The sequence below is a fragment of the Xenopus laevis genome, chromosome 1S (genome assembly GCF_017654675.1).
Source record: "Xenopus laevis strain J_2021 chromosome 1S, Xenopus_laevis_v10.1, whole genome shotgun sequence".
NCBI lineage: Eukaryota > Metazoa > Chordata > Amphibia > Anura > Pipidae > Xenopus > Xenopus laevis.
Genome location: NC_054372.1, coordinates 199,630,994 through 199,649,152, shown reverse-complemented (window position 1 = coordinate 199,649,152; position 18,159 = coordinate 199,630,994). Strand labels below are relative to the sequence as shown.

The 18,159-nt window shown below is 45.7% G+C and overlaps 1 protein-coding gene across 1 annotated transcript; it reads left to right on the top strand.

The window, feature by feature from the left end:
* The first annotated feature begins 3,900 nt into the window (after window positions 1-3,900).
* Window positions 3,901-15,882, top strand: fam166b.S (family with sequence similarity 166 member B S homeolog). Its single transcript, NM_001112874.1, is given in 6 exon segments — window positions 3,901-4,011; window positions 7,726-7,970; window positions 11,892-12,064; window positions 14,089-14,227; window positions 14,688-14,909; window positions 15,427-15,882. Coding segments are annotated over 6 exon segments (936 nt in total). The 5' UTR covers window positions 3,901-3,943; the 3' UTR covers window positions 15,516-15,882.
* The last annotated feature ends 2,277 nt before the right edge of the window (window positions 15,883-18,159 follow it).

Here is an 18,159-nt window from a genome sequence, read left to right as displayed (position 1 = left end):
GAGTCCATTGTTCCTTGGGTGCCCCCATCTGTTCCTGTAGGAAAGTCCCTCCCTTTACTCCAAACAATCAGACTGTGTATTATTAGCAACACAATATATTTATAGCCCTCTTTACTTTCTCACTGCAGAGATACCAGCGATTCTCTCCCCTATATAATACTGCCTTTATTATTATTATTATTATTATTATATATGACTATAGAGGAAGCCGACCCTGTGACTGCAGGGGGGACCCAGGAGGTAAAGGGGTCCCATGAGGCCAAAATAATGAACAGTTTCAACATTTATTGGTTAAAACAATCTCCGGATATGTTGGGGGCCCTAAAACTAATTTGCTGTGGGGCCCAGTAACATATAATTACTCCACTGGTAGAACCCCAATATTATATCCTCTTCCCAGAATAAATAACATTTTTTTTCGTGGCTCTAAGCCGGCAAACGCCATTTTGCTTTTTCCTGCCTTGACCCTATCAGTTCTCTAAAACCCCCCCAGGCTGACTTTATTTTAGTCTGTGACTTCACGAGGGGGCGGGGCAGCTAAGTCAGGTGCTTTCAGATCAGTTCAGAGAACCAATAAGGCTTGTGATACAAGAGGGTCAGTGGTCCCTGCAGGTGTTTCCCATTGAAGTGAATAGTGAATGTGTTCCAGGCAGGGACCACTTAGTCGGGCTCACTTAGGCCCTTTTCACTGACCTGCCTGAAGTTGAAATGGATCTGTTGCCCTAAATCCCCTTTAGTCACCGGGCCCCATTCTTAGAAAACCCTGGAGTGTGTCAGGAAGGTTAACTTTTCCTTTAACACAATCAGAGGCAGTGCAGCCTGGGAAGTTGCTCTATTTCAGTAATTCTCCGTTTGTCTGGGGACGGTGCTGCTAAGTGAGGCCACAATATCCGGAGCGGCATAGCAGGGAGTTGTAGGCGGCGGCAGGAAAATTGCAGGAAACAGATGGACGTGGCCCCTGAGTGCAGAAATGCTCAGGTAACGGCCCTTAGATATTTCCTTTCTTACTGAATAACAGAAAAGCTTAGCTGGAGGAACATTCCGTTACTATGGGAACATACAGTAGATATACACCATTTTTACCCATTGTACCTCACTTATAGAGGTTATGGGATGCCAGGCAAAGGCTGCCACTCATTCCATGAGATAAAGGGGTTCCTGATCAAAGATTTAACCTTCAAAAGGGGCTTTGGCCAAAGACTGGACCTTTAAGTTGAGACTTAAATGGTCAACTTTGACCACCATAGCAACTGGGCAAGTAGCCCCCCATTAGCATTCTCCCCAGGGAGTCATAAATCATCTTGCGTCACAGCTTCTCTTATTGGTTCTCTGAACAGATCCAAACACTTGTCTTCCATAAAGTCGCTATTTTGTCCTACAACGACTGTCTTGCTGAACTATAAATGCTAATCCTCATGCTTCTTGCCTCCAAATGCTGTTTGTGGGGCCCTGTATTCTCTGTGTCCCCCTTATACACACGTGTAGAACTGCTGTACAGGAGTAACAGGGGCACAGAAAAGCCACATCACTTGCTATTGGTATTTTTAGGTAACAAAGAAAAATAATACGGATTTCATTCCTTTTAGGCACAGAACCCCACCCAAAAAAATTAAATAGATTCTTTTTTAGAGGGAAACCAGTGGGTGTGGGGGTCTCAGAATTAGAGGCGGATGTTCTTCTGCTTAGGAATAAAATTAGAAACCTTTCTCACATCTTTCCTAAGCAGAAGAACATCAGCCTCTTTCTTTCTCCTGACAACTTCCTTGACTACTTGCTGGTCAGACTGGTGGGAAAATGACCAGCAGGTGGCGCTGTTGTAACACAATTCATTCATATTAAAGGACAAGGAAAGGCAAAACAATAAAATCCCATTTTTACATTCTTTCATGAAAAATAAATCTTTCTCCAATATACTTTAATTAAAAAAATGTGTACAGTTTTTAAAAGAAACCTGACTGTATGCAGTGAAATTCTCCCTTCATTTACTGCTGTGGATAGGAATTGTCAGACGGTCCCTAACTGCTCTGCAGGGAAACAATCATACTTATGTACAGCAGGGGGAGCCCCCGCCTTACTTCCCAGCCATGCAGAACTCAAGCAGCTTTGTTTATGACGATCCCTAAGCAGCCCAGACCACACTGAGCATGTGCAGGGTCAGGGTCAGGCCAAGATGTATAACAAAGTTACAAGATGGTGACACCCAGTGGCCAACTTTGAAAGCATAAATCATTTGTTTGATTAGGCTTGTGGTGCAGTAAGTTCATGTTTATGTTTAGTATACAAAATACAGCATTTCTAGCCTTATTCTATTTTACACTTTCCTTGTCCTTTAACAGTACATGTATCCCTTAATATCTTGGAATAAAAACAAAATAAATAATGAATGCATACCTCCCAACTATCCCTTTTTCGGAGGGACAGTCCCTCTTTTGACAGCTCAACCCGCAGTCCCTCATTTGTACTGGAAAGTCCCTCTTTTCTCTGCACTAAACAGCCAGAAAAAGAAACAAAGTTTCTCACTTAATTGGCTTTTAGCATGTAAGAAGGTGATTGGTTTGTGTGCATGAAAAAGTGTAAAGTGAATGTGAGTGCTGTAAAAATGTTGAAGTGATTCAAAGTGTTAAATGTAAGTGATTGGAAGTGTTAAATGTTTTGGAGACTGTAATGTGTAAAATGCACCACAAGGTGGCAGTGTTGTCATGCAAAGGATATAATTTACAAGATATTCATGGCTTTTGTGTATTATAAAGGGGTGAAACACATTAATGGGTGGTTCAGTGGAGGCTTCTGAAGAAAAGTAGAAAGTGGTAGGGCTACAGTAAAGTACTAGGTATTATAGATAGTGAGTGGACTACTAGAATGGGTAGCCAAGACCCCAACGAGGAGTGAGTGGCTTAGGAGCCAAGGCTTTGCCAGTGAGGGCCGGAGTGTTAGGGGGGAACACGAATATCCTGAAGGAGGGGCAAGAGAAATCCTATGTGGAGTTGCCAGAGGGACATAGGACGTATGCCGGACTGGTAGGACCAGAAGGTGGAAGAAAAGTCCTCCCCTAAAAGGTCAGTGTTGCACTGCTGGGGTGTCAGCCCGACTGAAGTAGGGAGGTGGTAAGTCGCCTTGGAAAGGGGTGTTCCTGTGTCTCCAGTGACTTCATGTGAGGGGTTCGTTATACGAGAAGTTATTGCTCTGCAAGGAAGGGAGTAAGTGACACCCATGGGACTGTGTTTGGACTGTACAAAGTTAATGGATATCGGAAAGTTTTGCCAATAAAAGTTCTTCATTTTTGTGATTTTACATCGGTGTGGATATCCATCTGTCCTGTGAAAGTTGGTTGCCATGGTGATGGCGGGGCATTAACCCTTAACCCCCCTTACAAGCAGAGAGCCCAGAACAGCTAACAGGTGCAAATAAGATACTTTGTAACAATTTTGAGACACAAAAACACAGATAAGGAGAAATATTTTCAAACTTTCATAACCTGCCAAATTTTGTAAAACAAACATGGTAATTAGGGGTGTGGCCACAGAGAGGGGTGTGGTCAAAAAAATTGCTGGGCTACGTGCGGGAAACATTTTTTTGTCCCTCTTTTTACTTCCAAAATGTTGGGAGGTATGTGAATGTAAATGACAAAAGTGCTTAGAATAGCCCCCTCATCAGTTTTACATTCACTTATTTTTAAGGTTTACTTATCCTTTATTATATATTGTCCTTCCACTTCCCAGAGTGCAGAATGAATCACATGACATTACCTGCGCCTCACCTGAGACTTCCCAGAATACCTGGAGGCAGTTGCCCAGCTGTGTGTATTGTGTGTATGGGATCACGTTGGATACAATGTAACACTGCTCCTCCTCTGTGTTTCCTCCCTCCCCTGACAACAGACAAACACACAGGGACAGTCTGACAGACACGGAGCTGGGGAAGAGATAGAGGGGAGCTCGCTATCATGGCCGTCACATTCCCCCCCAAAATAAGCCCCACGCTAATGACACCAGACCCCCATTTCATCCCTGGGTAAGTTCAGTGTTATTGGGTTAAGTTATCGAGGTGAGTCGTCTCTGCTGGCTCTGAAAGGGTTAATATTAGCAGGGGCAGACTGGTACTGAATGGGTTAATGGAGCTGTGGGCCAAAGTAAAGATGATTATGTCGGGGGGCCCTTTTTATATAATCTGTGGCCCCCGGCTATCTCAGCAGCCGCCCAGTTGCTCTCAGGCTACATTTTTAAACATTTTTTAAAAATTTTTTATGCTTTTGGAATATTTACAATTTCAGTTTTCACAGCTCTATGGCTTGAGGTTTCAGGTGCTAGGTGGTTGCTAGGGCATAATTACCTTAAAAACCAGGCAGTAGCTGGGGTGTCAGAAAAGAAGATCAACAGGAAAAGGTCAGAAAAGAAAGAGAAGCAGCAAGAAATGAACACGACCCTCATAGTGAATTAGATCTTTTGGCTGCTAGGGTCAGTGACCCCCCACAACCAGAGACCATTACCATTTGCACTGTAATAGGTGACCGAATAGTTAAAACCCTTACAGAATAAATGATGAAGTTTCTTAGACTGGGTCCATCTATTAGATACAGGGCTGCCATCAGGGGGGAGTCCAGTCAGGGGTCAGAATGGGGCGGGGGCACTGTTTTTGGAACTGTTCCTATACTAATTGTTTGGCAAGGGGCTCAGTTGGGGAGGGTCTGAGACCCCAGGTAATAGTCCCCCGTGTGCCTTTCTGCTCGCATTTAAATACAATGTCACCTTCATATTTCTTAAAGGAGTTGTTCCCCTTTAAATTAACTGTTAGTATGATATAGAGAGATATATATTCTGAGACGATTTGCAATTGGTCTTCAATTTTTTATTATAGTGGTTTTTGACTTATTTGGCTTTTTATTCAGCAGCTCTCCAGTTTGCAATTTCAACCATCTGGTTGCTAGGGTCCAAATTCCCCTAGCAACCATGCACTGATTTTAATAAGAGACTGGAAAATGATTAGGAGAGGGACTGAATAGAAAGGAATACAAAGTAGCAAAAACAGAGCATTTGGTTTTTTTAGGTGGGGTCAGTGACCCCCATTTGAAAGCTGGAGAGAGTCATTAGAAAAAGGCAATTTGTCAAAAACTATAAAATATTAATAATGAAGGACAACTGAAAAGTTGCTTAGAATTGGCCATTCTATAACGTCCTAAAAGTTAACCCTTTAAACTTTTATCTTTCCACCCCCCAACTGCACTTTTCCTTTGAGGCCCGTGGATCAGACTATAGAGACCTATAACTATATTATCCAACATACCACGGCTGTTGAACTACATTTCCCAGCATCCTCCACATAACTCCCCCACATTCCTGCCCCACTGTTCCCCTTACACAGCACAGTAAGAGGGTGTCGTTTATCTGGAAGATTTGGACATTCTCAGGGGCCACAAACAGCCGCGGGCTCCCATTGGTTAATAATTTGCCCCAGGCAGGAGTCACTAGTGAAGGCTGTGTGTCCCTGTGTACTCGTCTCCATGGAAATCACGCACACACCCATAAGCAATACTGTAGGTGCTAAATACACTGCACAGACATATAAAAAGGAAAGACCAGTTCATATTCATATATAAAGTGGCATTTATCCTTAAAGGTATTGTTCCCCTTTAAATTATTATTTTTTGGTGTGATGTAGAAAGTGATATTCTGCGGCTATCTGCAGTTGGTCTTTATTTTTATGGTTTTTCACTTATTTAACTTTTTGTTCAGCAGCTCTTCAGTTTGCTATTCTGGCAGCTATCTGGTTGCTAGGGTCTTATTTTTTCCTTAGCAACAAGGCAGTGGTTTGAATAGGAGATTGGAATATGAATAGGTAGATAAGTAAGAATATGTAATAGTAATTGTAGCATCAGAGAGTAGTAGCTGGACAGAGGCAAAAGAGGACAACAAATAACTCGAAAACTATAAAAAAATAAATAAAGACCAATTGCAAAGTTGTTCTATAACACTCCTTTAAAGGGATATAAATGATTGATAATAGATAGGGAAACCCACCTACCACTTCACCTTCTTCCATTCCTGGCTGTATGTGAAGCCAAATTCCCAGATTAGCCTCATAGTCATTTACCTCAAACACTTATCAAATAGTTGGCCTATCGAGTGTAGCAATTTTATTTCAGCCCTCCAGCGAGGTTAGCCCTCCAGCAGCTGGTTGAGGATAGTACAAGCTGAAAACTAAGGTGAAGACTAGTCCTGCTTTGTTTCAATAATATGATTATGTGAGCACAGGCAGGAGAGGGTTAATTTATCTTGTACAGTAATTAGCGGGATCAGGCAGCAACTTTTTGTATGTTATAAAATTCTCAGCAACATTTCAATTGGCCTTCAATTTTTGCTTCTTCTTCTGACTCTTTCCAGCTTTCAAACGGGGGGTCACTGACCCCATTTAAACAAGAAATGCTCTGTAAGGCTACAAATGTATTGTTATTGTTACTTTTTATTCCTCCTCTTTCTATTCAGGCCTCTCTTATTCATATTCCAGCCTCTTATTCAAATCAATGCATGGTTGCTAGGGGAATTTGGACCCTAGCAACCAGATGGCTGAAATTGCAAAGCTGCTGATAAAAAGTGAAATAACTCAAAAGTCACAAATAATAAAAAATGAAAACGAAATGCAAATTGTTTTAGAATATCCATCTCTATATCTCTCTATTAAATCATACTGATATTATTCGTATTATTAATTTAAAGGTGTACAACCCCTTTAAAGGGATACTGTCATGGGAAAAAAATGTTTTTTTCAAAATGAATCAGTTATTAGTGCTGCTCCAGTAGAATTCTGAACTGAAATCCATTTCTCAAAAGAGCAAACAGATTTTTTTTATATTCAATTTTGAAATCTGACATGGGGCTAGACATTTTGTTAATTTCCCAGCTGCCCCAAGTCATGTGACTTGTGCTCTGATAAACTTCAATCACTCTTTACTGCTGTACTGCAAAATAGAGTGATATCACCCCCTCCCTTTCCCCCAGCAGCCAAACAAAAGAACAATGGGAAGATCTAAGAACAACACTCAATAGTAAAAACCCATGTCCCACTGAAACACATTCAGTTACATTGAGAAGGAAAAACAGCAGCCTGCCAGAAAGCATTTCTCTCCTAAAGTGCAGGCACAAGTCACATGACCAGGGGCAGCTGGGAAATTGACAATATGTCTAGCCCCATGTCAGATTTCAAAACTGAATATAAAAAAAATCTGAAAATGGATTTCAGTACAGAATTCTGCTGGAGTAGCACTATTAACTGATGTGTTTTGAAAAAAACATTTTCCGATCACAGGATCCCTTTAACTAAAGCTTTGCTCTTATGGTTTCTTGCAGATGCACCAGTTTAAACCAGGGATGCGCCAATTCCAGGATTCAGTTCGCAATCCGGCCAAGACTCAGCCTTTTTCTGCAGGATTCAGAAATTCAGAAATTCAGGCAAATCCACTATTTTCGGATTCGGCCGAATCCTTTGTGAAGTATTTGGATTGGGATTTGGTTCAGCCAGACATGTGCCTGGCTGAACCGAATGAAAATCCAATTCTTCACAAAGGATTCGGCCAAATCCTAAAATAGTGGATTTGGTGCATCCCTAGTTTAACCAATACAATTCAGATAAGGTCTGTGACTTCTGTGACCTGTTGCTACTGTTATAAAGACCTCAGCCATAAAGCAGGGCAGGAGTGCTGTAAGAAGTTCTGATTATCTCTTCCCTCCCCAGGTACAGTGGCTTCTGCCCTCAGTACAGGTACAGTTTGGGTAAGACATACGGACAACTCACGTCTCATCTCCTGACCAATCCAGACATCAGACGCTCAGGACACCTGGTGCTTCAGTCCAACCCGTTCCCCCCAGCACCCCGGGGCCACAGCTACAATGAAGCATCTCAGGAACTTGGGGGGCGGAGGAGGAGACAGCGTCTGGGAGACCCTAAGCTGACAATCAGTATGATCCCAGGATACACCGGTACTGCAGGGTCTCCATTACTTTCTGGTGCTGCTGCAAAGCAATCTGTCCTCTTGGTATTCCGGGTTGTCCAGCTCCCAATATACATGAGACAGGCCAATATACATGCTAGGCCAATAGGTCCCCTCTAGACACACTACATATAATTAAAGGGATACTGTCATGGGAAAATATGTTTTTTTCAAAACACATCAGTTAATAGTGCTGCTCCAACAGATTTTTTTATATTCAATTTTGAAATCTGACATGGGGCTAGACATATTGTCAGTTTCCCAGCTGCCCCCAATCATGTGACTTGTGCCTACACTTTAGGATGGAACTGCTTTCTGGCAGGCTGTTATTTCTCCTACTCAATGTAACTGAATCAGTTGCTATCTGGTTACCTTCCAATTGTTCTTTTGTTAGGCTGTTGGGGGGGGGGGGTAATATCACTCCAACTTGCAGTACAGCAGTAAAGAGTGACTGAAGTTTATCAGAGCACAAGTCACATGACTGGGGCAGCTGGGAAACTGACAATATGTCTAGCCCCATGTCAGATTTCAAAATTGAATATAAAAAAAATCTGTTTGCTCTTTTGAGAAATGGATTTCAGTGCAGAATTCTGCTGGAGCAGCGCTATTAACTGATGTGTTTTGAAAAAAAACATGTTTTCCCATGACAGTATCCCTTTTATGGCCTCAATTTAATGTGCATCTAAACAGCAAGTTCTTTACAACAATGCAGTAAATAATCACCCTCACATGGTGAGACTCACTTAGAAATGAGTCTGAAAATGAGTGATGTCTTGGTTTCACCATCTTTGCTGGAGTGTGAGGGGCACTAGGAGTAGGTGTGAATGTGAGGGGGCACTAGGAGTAGGTGTGAGTGTGAGGGGGCACTAGGAGTAGGTGTGAGGGGGCACTAGGAGTAGGTGTGAGTGTGAGGGGCACTAGGAGTAGGTGTGAGGGGCACTAGGAGTAGGTGTGAGTGTGAGGGGCACTAGGAGTAGGTGTGAGGGGGCACTAGGAGTAGGTGTGAGTGTGAGGGGACACTAGGAGTAGGTGTGAGGGGCACTAGGAGTAGGTGTGAGTGTGAGGGGCACTAGGAGTAGGTGTGAGGGGGCACTAGGAGTAGGTGTGAGTGTGAGGGGCACTAGGAGTAGGTGTGAGGGGCACTAGGAGTAGGTGTGAAGTGTGAGGGGGGCACTAGGAGTAGGTGTGCTAGGAGTAGGTGTGAGTGTGAGGGGCACTAGGAGTTGTGAGGGGCACTAGGATAGGTTGTGAGTGTGAGGGGCAACTAGGAGTAGGTGTGAGGGGGCACTAGGAGTAGGTGTGAGTGTGAGGGGACACTAGGAGTAGGTGTGAGGGGCACTAGGAGTAGGTGTGAGTGTGAGAGTTGCTAGGAGTAGGTGTGAGTGTGAGGGGACACTAGGAGTAGGTGTGAGTGTGAGGGGCACTAGGAGTAGGTGTGAGTGTGAGGGGGCACTAGGAGTAGGTGTGAGTGTGAGGGGCACTGAGGGGCACTAGGAGTAGGTGTGAGTGTGAGAGTTGCTAGGAGTAGGTTGAGTGTAGGGGAGGGGCACAGGTGTGAGTGTGAGGGGCACTAGGAGTAGTGTGAGTGTGAGGGGCACTAGGAGTAGGTGTGAGTGTGAGGGGCACTAGGAGTAGGTGTGAGTGTGAGGGGGCACCAGGTGTGAGTGTGAGGGGCACTAGGAGTAGGTGTGAGTGTGAGGGGGCACTAGGAGTAGGTGTGAGTGGTGGAGGGGGCACTAGGAGTAGGTGTGAGTGTGAGGGCACTAGGAGTAGGTGTGAGTGTGAGGGGCACTAGGAGTAGGTGTGAGTGTGAGGGGCACTAGAGTAGGTGTGAGTGTGAGGGGCACTAGGAGTAGGTGTGAGTGTGAGGGGCACTAGGAGTAGGTGTGAGTGTAGGGGCACTAGGAGTAGGTGTGAGTGTGAGGGCACTAGGAGTAGGTGTGAGTGTGAGGGGCACTAGGAGTAGGTGTGAGTGTGAGGGGCACTAGGAAGTTAGGTGTGAGGGCACTGGTAGGTAAGGTGTGAGGGCACTAAGGCAGTAGGTGTGAGTGTGAGGGGCACTAGGAGTAGGTGTGAGTGTGAGGGGCACTAGGAGTAGGTTGTGAGGGGCACTAGGAGTAGGTGTGAGGGGCACTAGGGTAGAGGGCACTAGGAGTAGGTGTGAGTGTGAGGGGGTAGGAGTGTTGAGGGGCACTAGGAGTAGGTGTGAGGGGCACTAGGAGTAGGTGTGAGTGTGAGGGGCACTAGGAGTAGGTGTGAGTGTGAGGGGCACTAGGAGTAGGTGTGAGGGGCACTAGGAGTAGGTGTGAGTGAGGGGCACTAGGAGTAGGTGTGAGGGGCACTAGGAGTAGGTGTGAGTGTGAGGGGCACTAGGAGTAGGTGTGAGTGTGAGGGGCACTAGGAGTAGGTGTGAGTGTGAGGGGGCACTAGGAGTAGGTGTGAGGGGGCACTAGGAGTAGGTTGAGTGTGAGGGGCACTAGGAGTAGGTGTGAGGGGCACTAGAGTAGGTGTGAGTGTGAGGGGCACTAGGAGTAGGTGTGGGGGGCACTAGGAGTAGGTGTGAGTGTGGGGACACTAGGAGTAGGTGTGAGGGGCACTAGGAGTAGGTGTGAGTGTGAGGGGCACTAGGAGTAGGTGTGGGGGGCACTAGAGTAGGTGTGAGTGTGAGGGGACTAGGAGTAGGTGTAGTGTGAGGGCACTAGGAGTAGGTGTGAGGGGCACTGAGTGAGTGTGAGGGGCACTAGGAGTGTGTGAGGGGCACTAGGAGTAGGTGTGAGTGTGAGGGGCACTAGAGTAGGTGTAGTGTAGGAGTGTGAGGGGCACACTGTCGTGAGGGGCACTAGGAGTAGGTGTGAGGAGTAGGTGTGAGTGTGAGGGGACTAGGAGTAGGTGTGTAGGAGTAGGTGTGAGTGTGAGGGGCACTAGGAGTAGGTGTGAGTGTGAGGGGCACTAGGAGTAGGTGTGAGTGTGAGAGTTGCTAGGAGTAGGTGTGAGTGTAAGGGGACACTAGGAGTAGGTGTGAGTGTGAGGGGCACTAGGAGTAGGTGTGAGTGTGAGGGGCACTAGGAGTAGGTGTGAGTGTGAGGGGCACGTGTGAGTGTGAGGGGCACTAGGAGTAGGTGTGAGTGTGAGTGTGAGGGCACTAGGAGTAGGTGTGAGTGTGAGGGGGCACTAGGAGTAGGTGTGAGTGTGAGGGGAGGTGTGAGGAGGTAGAGTAGTGTGAGTGTGAGGGGCACTAGGAGTAGGTGTGAGTGTGAGGGGCACAGGAGTAGGTGTGAGTGTGAGGGGCACTAGGAGTAGGTGTGAGTGTGAGGGGCACTAGGAGTAGGTGTGAGTGTGAGGGGCACTAGGAGTAGGTGTGAGTGTGAGGGGCACTAGGAGTAGGTGTGAGTGTGAGGGGCACTAGGAGTAGGTGTGAGTGTGAGGGGCACTAGGAGTAGGTGTGAGTGTGAGGGCACTATAAGTGTGAGGGGCACTGTAGTGTGAGGGGCACTAGAGTAGGTGTGAGGGGCACTAGGAGTAGGTGTGAGTGTGAGGGGCACTAGGAGTAGGTGTGAGTGTGAGGGGCACTAGGAGTAGGTGTGAGGGGCACTAGGAGTAGGTGAGGCACTGTGTGAGTGTGAGGGCACTAGGAGTAGGTGTGAGTGTGGAGGGGCACTAGGAGTAGGTGTGAGGGGCACTAGGAGTAGGTGTGAGTGTGAGGGGCACTAGGAGTAGGTGTGAGTGTGAGGGGCACTAGGAGTAGGTGTGAGTGCTCTTATTGGGTCAAGTCTCAAGGATAGACCCTTAGTAATGTCAGGGGTAGACAGAAAGTCTGAGCAGCTTGTGAGATAGTGAGACTGATATAATATACTGATTGCTCTGATGTAACTGAGGGAATATGTGGGTTTACTTCCCCTTGTGCTATCAGGGTTCATCCCCAGATCCCAGAAATTCTTTGCCAAAACCTACGCAGAGACCAGCCGGGACGCACTGAGCGACTTTCACAACGAGCAGCAGACGCAGGAGTCACAGAGGCAGGAGATGCTTCTCACGTCCAAACTGCAGGAGGGCCGACAGCCCCAGACTGAGCATGAGAAGCAGGTGGGTCACAGAGCCCCAATTATACTGAACCCCTGTACAGGTGCTGCTCCATTACAGGCGGGGGTTGGGTGTGTGATGTCAGACTGGAGGAAGGTTCGGATATACTTAATTGCAACTGTCATCTGGGCGGTGGTTACAAGGTGGGCGGTGATTACAGGGTTCCCTTTGTAGGGAGGTTACAAATCCTTCATTAATTCCAGCAACCAGGGCCGCCATTAGAAATCACGGGGCCCCGTACAGCGAAATTTTTGGGGCCCCCTGGGCCCCGCCCACACTGACGACCAAGCTCCGCCCCATATCCCGCCCACATTGCAGTTAAAAGACCACACAGACATCAGCGCTAAAAAAGTAACCCCCCCCCACACAAATTGTAAAAAGCTATTGATGGTCAGGGCCCCCTTATAAAAAAAATTGGGGCCCCAAAAAAAAAAATTTACATTTTTTTTTTTTTTTAAAAACATTGGTGGCAGGGGCCCCCTTATAAGTTAAAAAAAACTTGGGGCCCCAACAAAAATAAATGTAAAAAAAACTAAAAAATAAACAAACATTGGTGGCAGGGGCCCCCTTATAAGTTAAAAAAACTTGGGGCCCCAACAAAAAAAAATGTAAAAAAAAACTAAAAAATAAACAAACATTGGTGGCAGGGGCCCCCTTATAAGTTAAAAACAAATTGGGGCCCCAAAAAAAAATTGGAAAAAAAATTAATTTTTTTTTGAAAAAAAAAAAAAACATTGGCGGCAGGGGCCCCCTTATAAGTTAAAAAAAACTTGGGGCCCCAACAAAAATAAATGTAAAAAAAACTAAAAAATAAACAAACATTGGTGGCAGGGGCCCCCTTATAAGTTAAAAAAAACTTGGGGCCCCAACAAAAAAAAATGTAAAAAAAACTAAAAAATAAACAAACATTGGTGGCAGGGGCCCCCTTATAAGTTAAAAACAAATTGGGGCCCCAAAAAAAAAATTGGAAAAAAATTAATTTTTTTTTGAAAAAAAAAAAACATTGGCGGCAGGGGCCCCCTTATAAGTTAAAAACAAATTGGGGCCCCAAAAAAAAAATTTGGAAAAAAAAAAATTTTTTTGAAAAAAAAAATGGTGGCAGGGGCCCCCTTACAAGTTAAAAACAAATTGGGGCCCCAAAAACAAAAGTTTTAAAAAAAAGATTGGTGGCAGGGGCCTATAGAATATTAAAATAATACATTGGTGGCCAGGGGATTAAAAAAAAAAAAAAACACAAACTGGTGTTCAGTAGAATTGAACTCATGGCTTCAGTACTTCAACTTCGCCTCCTTTCGTGACTTCGGGTCTTTGCGCTGCTTCAGGACTTCGGCTTCGGCTGTTTTCGTGACTTCGGGTCTTTTCGGCGCTTCGTGACTTCGGGACTTCGGCTTTTTCCGTGACTTCGGGTCTTTTCGGCGCATCGGCTTCGGCTTTTCGGCACTTCCGCATTCGGCACTGAAGAGGCAAGACGTACGGCTCGGGCGCTCGTAAGGGGGGCCCGGATCTTCAAAAAAATGCAGCGCTGCCGGGCCCCCCTTCATGCCCGGGCCCGGTACGCTTGTCCCCCCTGTCCCCCCCTGATGGCGGCCCTGCCAGCAACTCTCCATATATAGTGAATCAAATACCCCCTGTTGTAAATTATAAGGATATTATAAGTCACCGAGGAGTTCCATGACCATATAAGCACAGGGTTACTTTACTAATTATATAATACACAAGTTTTAGAGTCATGTGACAAAAATGACATCACTACTCATCGTTTTTAACTGATGACATCACCGTTCATAAGGATATAATTTACAAGATATTCATGGCTTTTGTGTATTATGTAGTGAATAAAGTACCCCCTCTTGTTAAATATAAGGATATTATAAGTTACCGAGGAGTTTCATGACCATATATAAAAACACGAGGCCGAAATGAGATCAGAACTCACCGTTTATAACTGATGACATCAGAACTCACCGTTTATAAGGATATAATTTACAAGATATTCATTGCTTTTGTGTATTATATATATATATCAGCTGCTGACGGCCAGGCACCGCACTCCCCTGCCCGCCTTGTCTAAGGAGCCGGCCCCCTTTATGTCCCTCCGAGGATTCCAGCCGCAGGGATCCCCATATTACATGGAGGAGGAGAACCCCAATAAATACTTCATCTCAGGTAGGTCACATGGCTGGTGGGTATCTGGTAGGGATGCACCAAATCCACTATTTGGGATTCGGCTGAATTCTAGGTGAAAGATTCAGCCAAATACCGAACAGAGTCATAATTTGCATATGCAAATTAGGGGAGGAAAAGGAAAAAGTGGAAAACAATTTCTTACTTCCTTGTTCTGTGACGAAAAGTCACGGGATTTCCCTTCCTGCCCTTAATTTACATATGCAAATTAGGATCTGGATTCAGTTCGGCCAGGCGCAAGGATTCGCCCAAACCCGAAACCTGCTGAAAAAGCCCAAATCCTGGTTGAATCCTGAACCGTTATCCTGGATTTGGTGCATCCCTGGTATCTGGTGCCATCCAGTAGATGTGTATCTTGTGAGCTCACGGGTCCATAAAAGAATAGGTGCCACCATCTAAATCTCACCCCTTTCACATGAGGAACCCTAATGTTTTCTTTCAGGCTACACAGGGTATGTACCCCGGTCCCGTTTCCTTATTGGCAATGGGTACCCCATAACCACAAACAGAGCGATGGTGGAGTTTGCCCATATGAACCAGAAGAAAGGGGTGCGATTCAGTGATCAGCAGGGCCACAACGAAGGGGACAATCTGCACACGGAACAGGGGCAAATCTATCTGGAAGAGCTCGGCTTGTTGCCCCGTTACACTGGTTATGTCCCAGGTAATAACCTGCACCGGGTGCCTCACCTGAACCCTCCTGACCTTATCTAGGCCCCGTGCCCTTAAAGGATAAATAAACCTTTAAAATAAGTGAATGTAAAACTGATGAGGGGTCTATTCTAAGCACATTTATCATTTACATTCATTATTTATTTTGTTTTTATTCCAAGATATTAAGGGATACATGTACTGTTAATATGAATGAATTGTGTTACAACAGCGCCACCTGCTGGTCAGTTTCCCACCAGTCTGACCAGCAAGTAGTCAAGGAAGTTGTCAGGAGAAAGAAAGAGGCTGATGTTCTTCTGCTTAGGAATAAAATTAGAAATCTTTCTCACATCTTTCCTGTTACAAAAGTGCTTAGAATAGCCCCCTCATCAGTTTTACATTCACTTATTTTAAAGGTTTATTTATCCTTTAACAATACTTTCCCCTAGACTCTTGCACCCCTAGTTCCTCCTGATATTCTGCACTTCAAACTAAATACCCATTCTCCTTTGCTTTTATAATTTGTGCAGGTTACAAGTTCCAGTTCGGCAACACCTTTGGTCGTCTCACCCAGAATGCCTTGGGGCAGAGCACGCTGCAAAAGCAAACAGTAAACTGAAATTGCCCCAAGGGATGAGGAAAGAGCCCCCAGGAGTTGTTTTACCAGGAGCCAATGAAATGTTGTGAATCCTCAGCAACCCGAAATTATTTGCATCTCTTGGTCACAAAGCCGATCCGGTCTCTTCTGGGAAGTGTTAAGTGCAACATACAGTTACCCCAAGCTTTACTCCCTCCCTGCAAAGTTGGGTTTAACCCCCACCCCCATGTCTGCTTAGGGGATTCTGTTCTACTGATTACTGGGGACATATACTGGGCAGTTACTGGGAGCCACAGACTCAAGCAGCACTGGGGGAAGGAGCATCTGAATACTGAGTAACCAAATGCCAATCTCATGCAATAACGTGTGCAATAAATATTAATCAATATGGCGTCTATCGTTTATTTCAGTAACCTCAAGTGTTAGAATTCTCTATGGATGAAATAGTTCAACTGCATCACTTTCAATCACTGCATCAGGGACCACTATCATCCTTCTACCCAACCCTTCTTCAAAACAGCCACTTCCACCTGTCACCCATCCTGCTTCCTCTACCCATCCCAAATTCTACCATCCCTCTCCACTTCCATCTCCCATTTCTTCTACCATACTTCTGCCTTGCTTCAACCATCCCTACATCCTCTACCCATCCCTACTCCCCTCATTAATCCCTACTCACTCTACCTACCCCTATCCCCTCACCAATCCCATCCCTACTCCCCTCACCCACCCCTACTCACTCTACTCATCCCTACTCCCCTCACACATCCCTACTCACTCTACCCATCCCTACTCCCCTCATCAATCCCTAGTCACTCTACCTACCCCTATCCCCTCACCAATCCCATCCCTACTCCCCTCACCCATCCCTACTCACTCTACCCATCCCTACTCCCCTCACCCATCCCTACTCATTCTACTCATCATTACTCCCCTCACACATCCCTACTCATTTTACCCAACCTTAATCCTTTCACCCATCCCTACTCAGTCTCCCCATCCCTACTCATTCTACCCATCCTTACTCACTCTACCCATCCCTACTCCCTCACCCATCCCTACTCATTCTACCCATCCCTACTCCCCTCACCATCCCTACTCCCCTCACCCATCCCTACTCACTCTACCCATCCCTACTCCCCTCACCCATCCTTACTCCCCTCACTCATTCCTACTCACTTTACCCATCCTTACTCCCCTCACTCATTCCTACTCACTTTACCCATCCCTACTCCCCTTACCTAACCCTACTCACTCTACCCATCCTTACTCCCCTCACCCATTCCTAATTACTTTACCCATTCTTACTCCCCTTACCCATCCATACTTCCTCTACCCATCCCCTCATCCTTGGAGCAGCTAACAAGGAGCATGGTCAAGGAACAGGCAGAGAGCAGTACAAATTCAGGAGATGAGAGAGTTGTCAAGGTCACAGGTCGGGTCAATAACACCAATATTGCATTACAGAAACAGGATCAGAGAAGTCAATAAACGGGCAAAGGTCTGTACAGGCAGCAAACTAGACAAGGACAGGGACACTAAGTATCGCACCCAGGAACTATGAAAATAGACCTACGTTGGGCAATGAGTAGTAGGTCAAGTCCTCTTTAAATATCTGAATTTTGCGATGATGTCACATTCCGACGCTGAGAATAAAAGGTTGCATGCTCATGTTTAGACGTGCGCGTCAAGGTGGCAACGGCGGCTGTAGGTGTCCTTGCCGCACCACTGGACTACCAGGTACCCTTACATTCTTACTACCTTCCAACGTCCCTACTTTCTCTACCCATCCATACATCCTTTTCCCATCCCTACTTCCTCTACCCATCCCTACTTCCACTACCTATTCCTACTCCCTTCCCACATCCTTACTTCCTCTACTCATCCCTTCACCCATTCCTACTCCCATTCCACTTCCCTACTTCCTCTACCCATCTCTACATCTTCTTCCCATCCCTACTTCCTCTACCAATCCATGCATCCTCTTGCCATCCTTACATCCTCTACCCATCCCTACTCAAACTACCTAACCTTAATCCCGTCACTCATCCCTATTTCCTCTAGCCATTCTTAATGGTTTCCTTACTTCCTCTACTCATTCCTTCTCCCTTTACCAATTTCTACATTCTCTACTCATCCCTACTCCCTCTACCCTTCCCTACTTCCTCTACCCTTCCCTACTTCCTCTACCCACACCTACTTCCTCTACCCTTCCCTACTTCCTCTACCCACCCCTACTTCCTCTACCCATCCCTACTCGATCTACCTAACCTTAATCCCTTCACCCATCCCTATTTCCTCTAGCCACCCTTACTCCCTTTCGACTTCCTCAATTCCTCTACTAATTCCTTCTCTGTTTACCCATTTCTACATCCTATACCCACCCCTACTCAATCTACCTGTCCTTAGTCCCTTCACTGATCCCTATTTCCTCTAGCCTTACTCCATTCCCACTTCCTTACTTCCTCTCCTCATCCCTTCTCCCTTTACCAATTTCTACATCCACTACCCATCCCTACTCCTTTCAGCCATCTTTGCTTTCTCTACTCATCCCTTCTTTCTTCATCCATCTCTGCTCCCTTAACCCATATCTACTCCTTCTAGGAATGAGAAGCCTGGCTCTTAATGGCTTCTGATCTGGATTACACCAGACTTGGCAAATCCA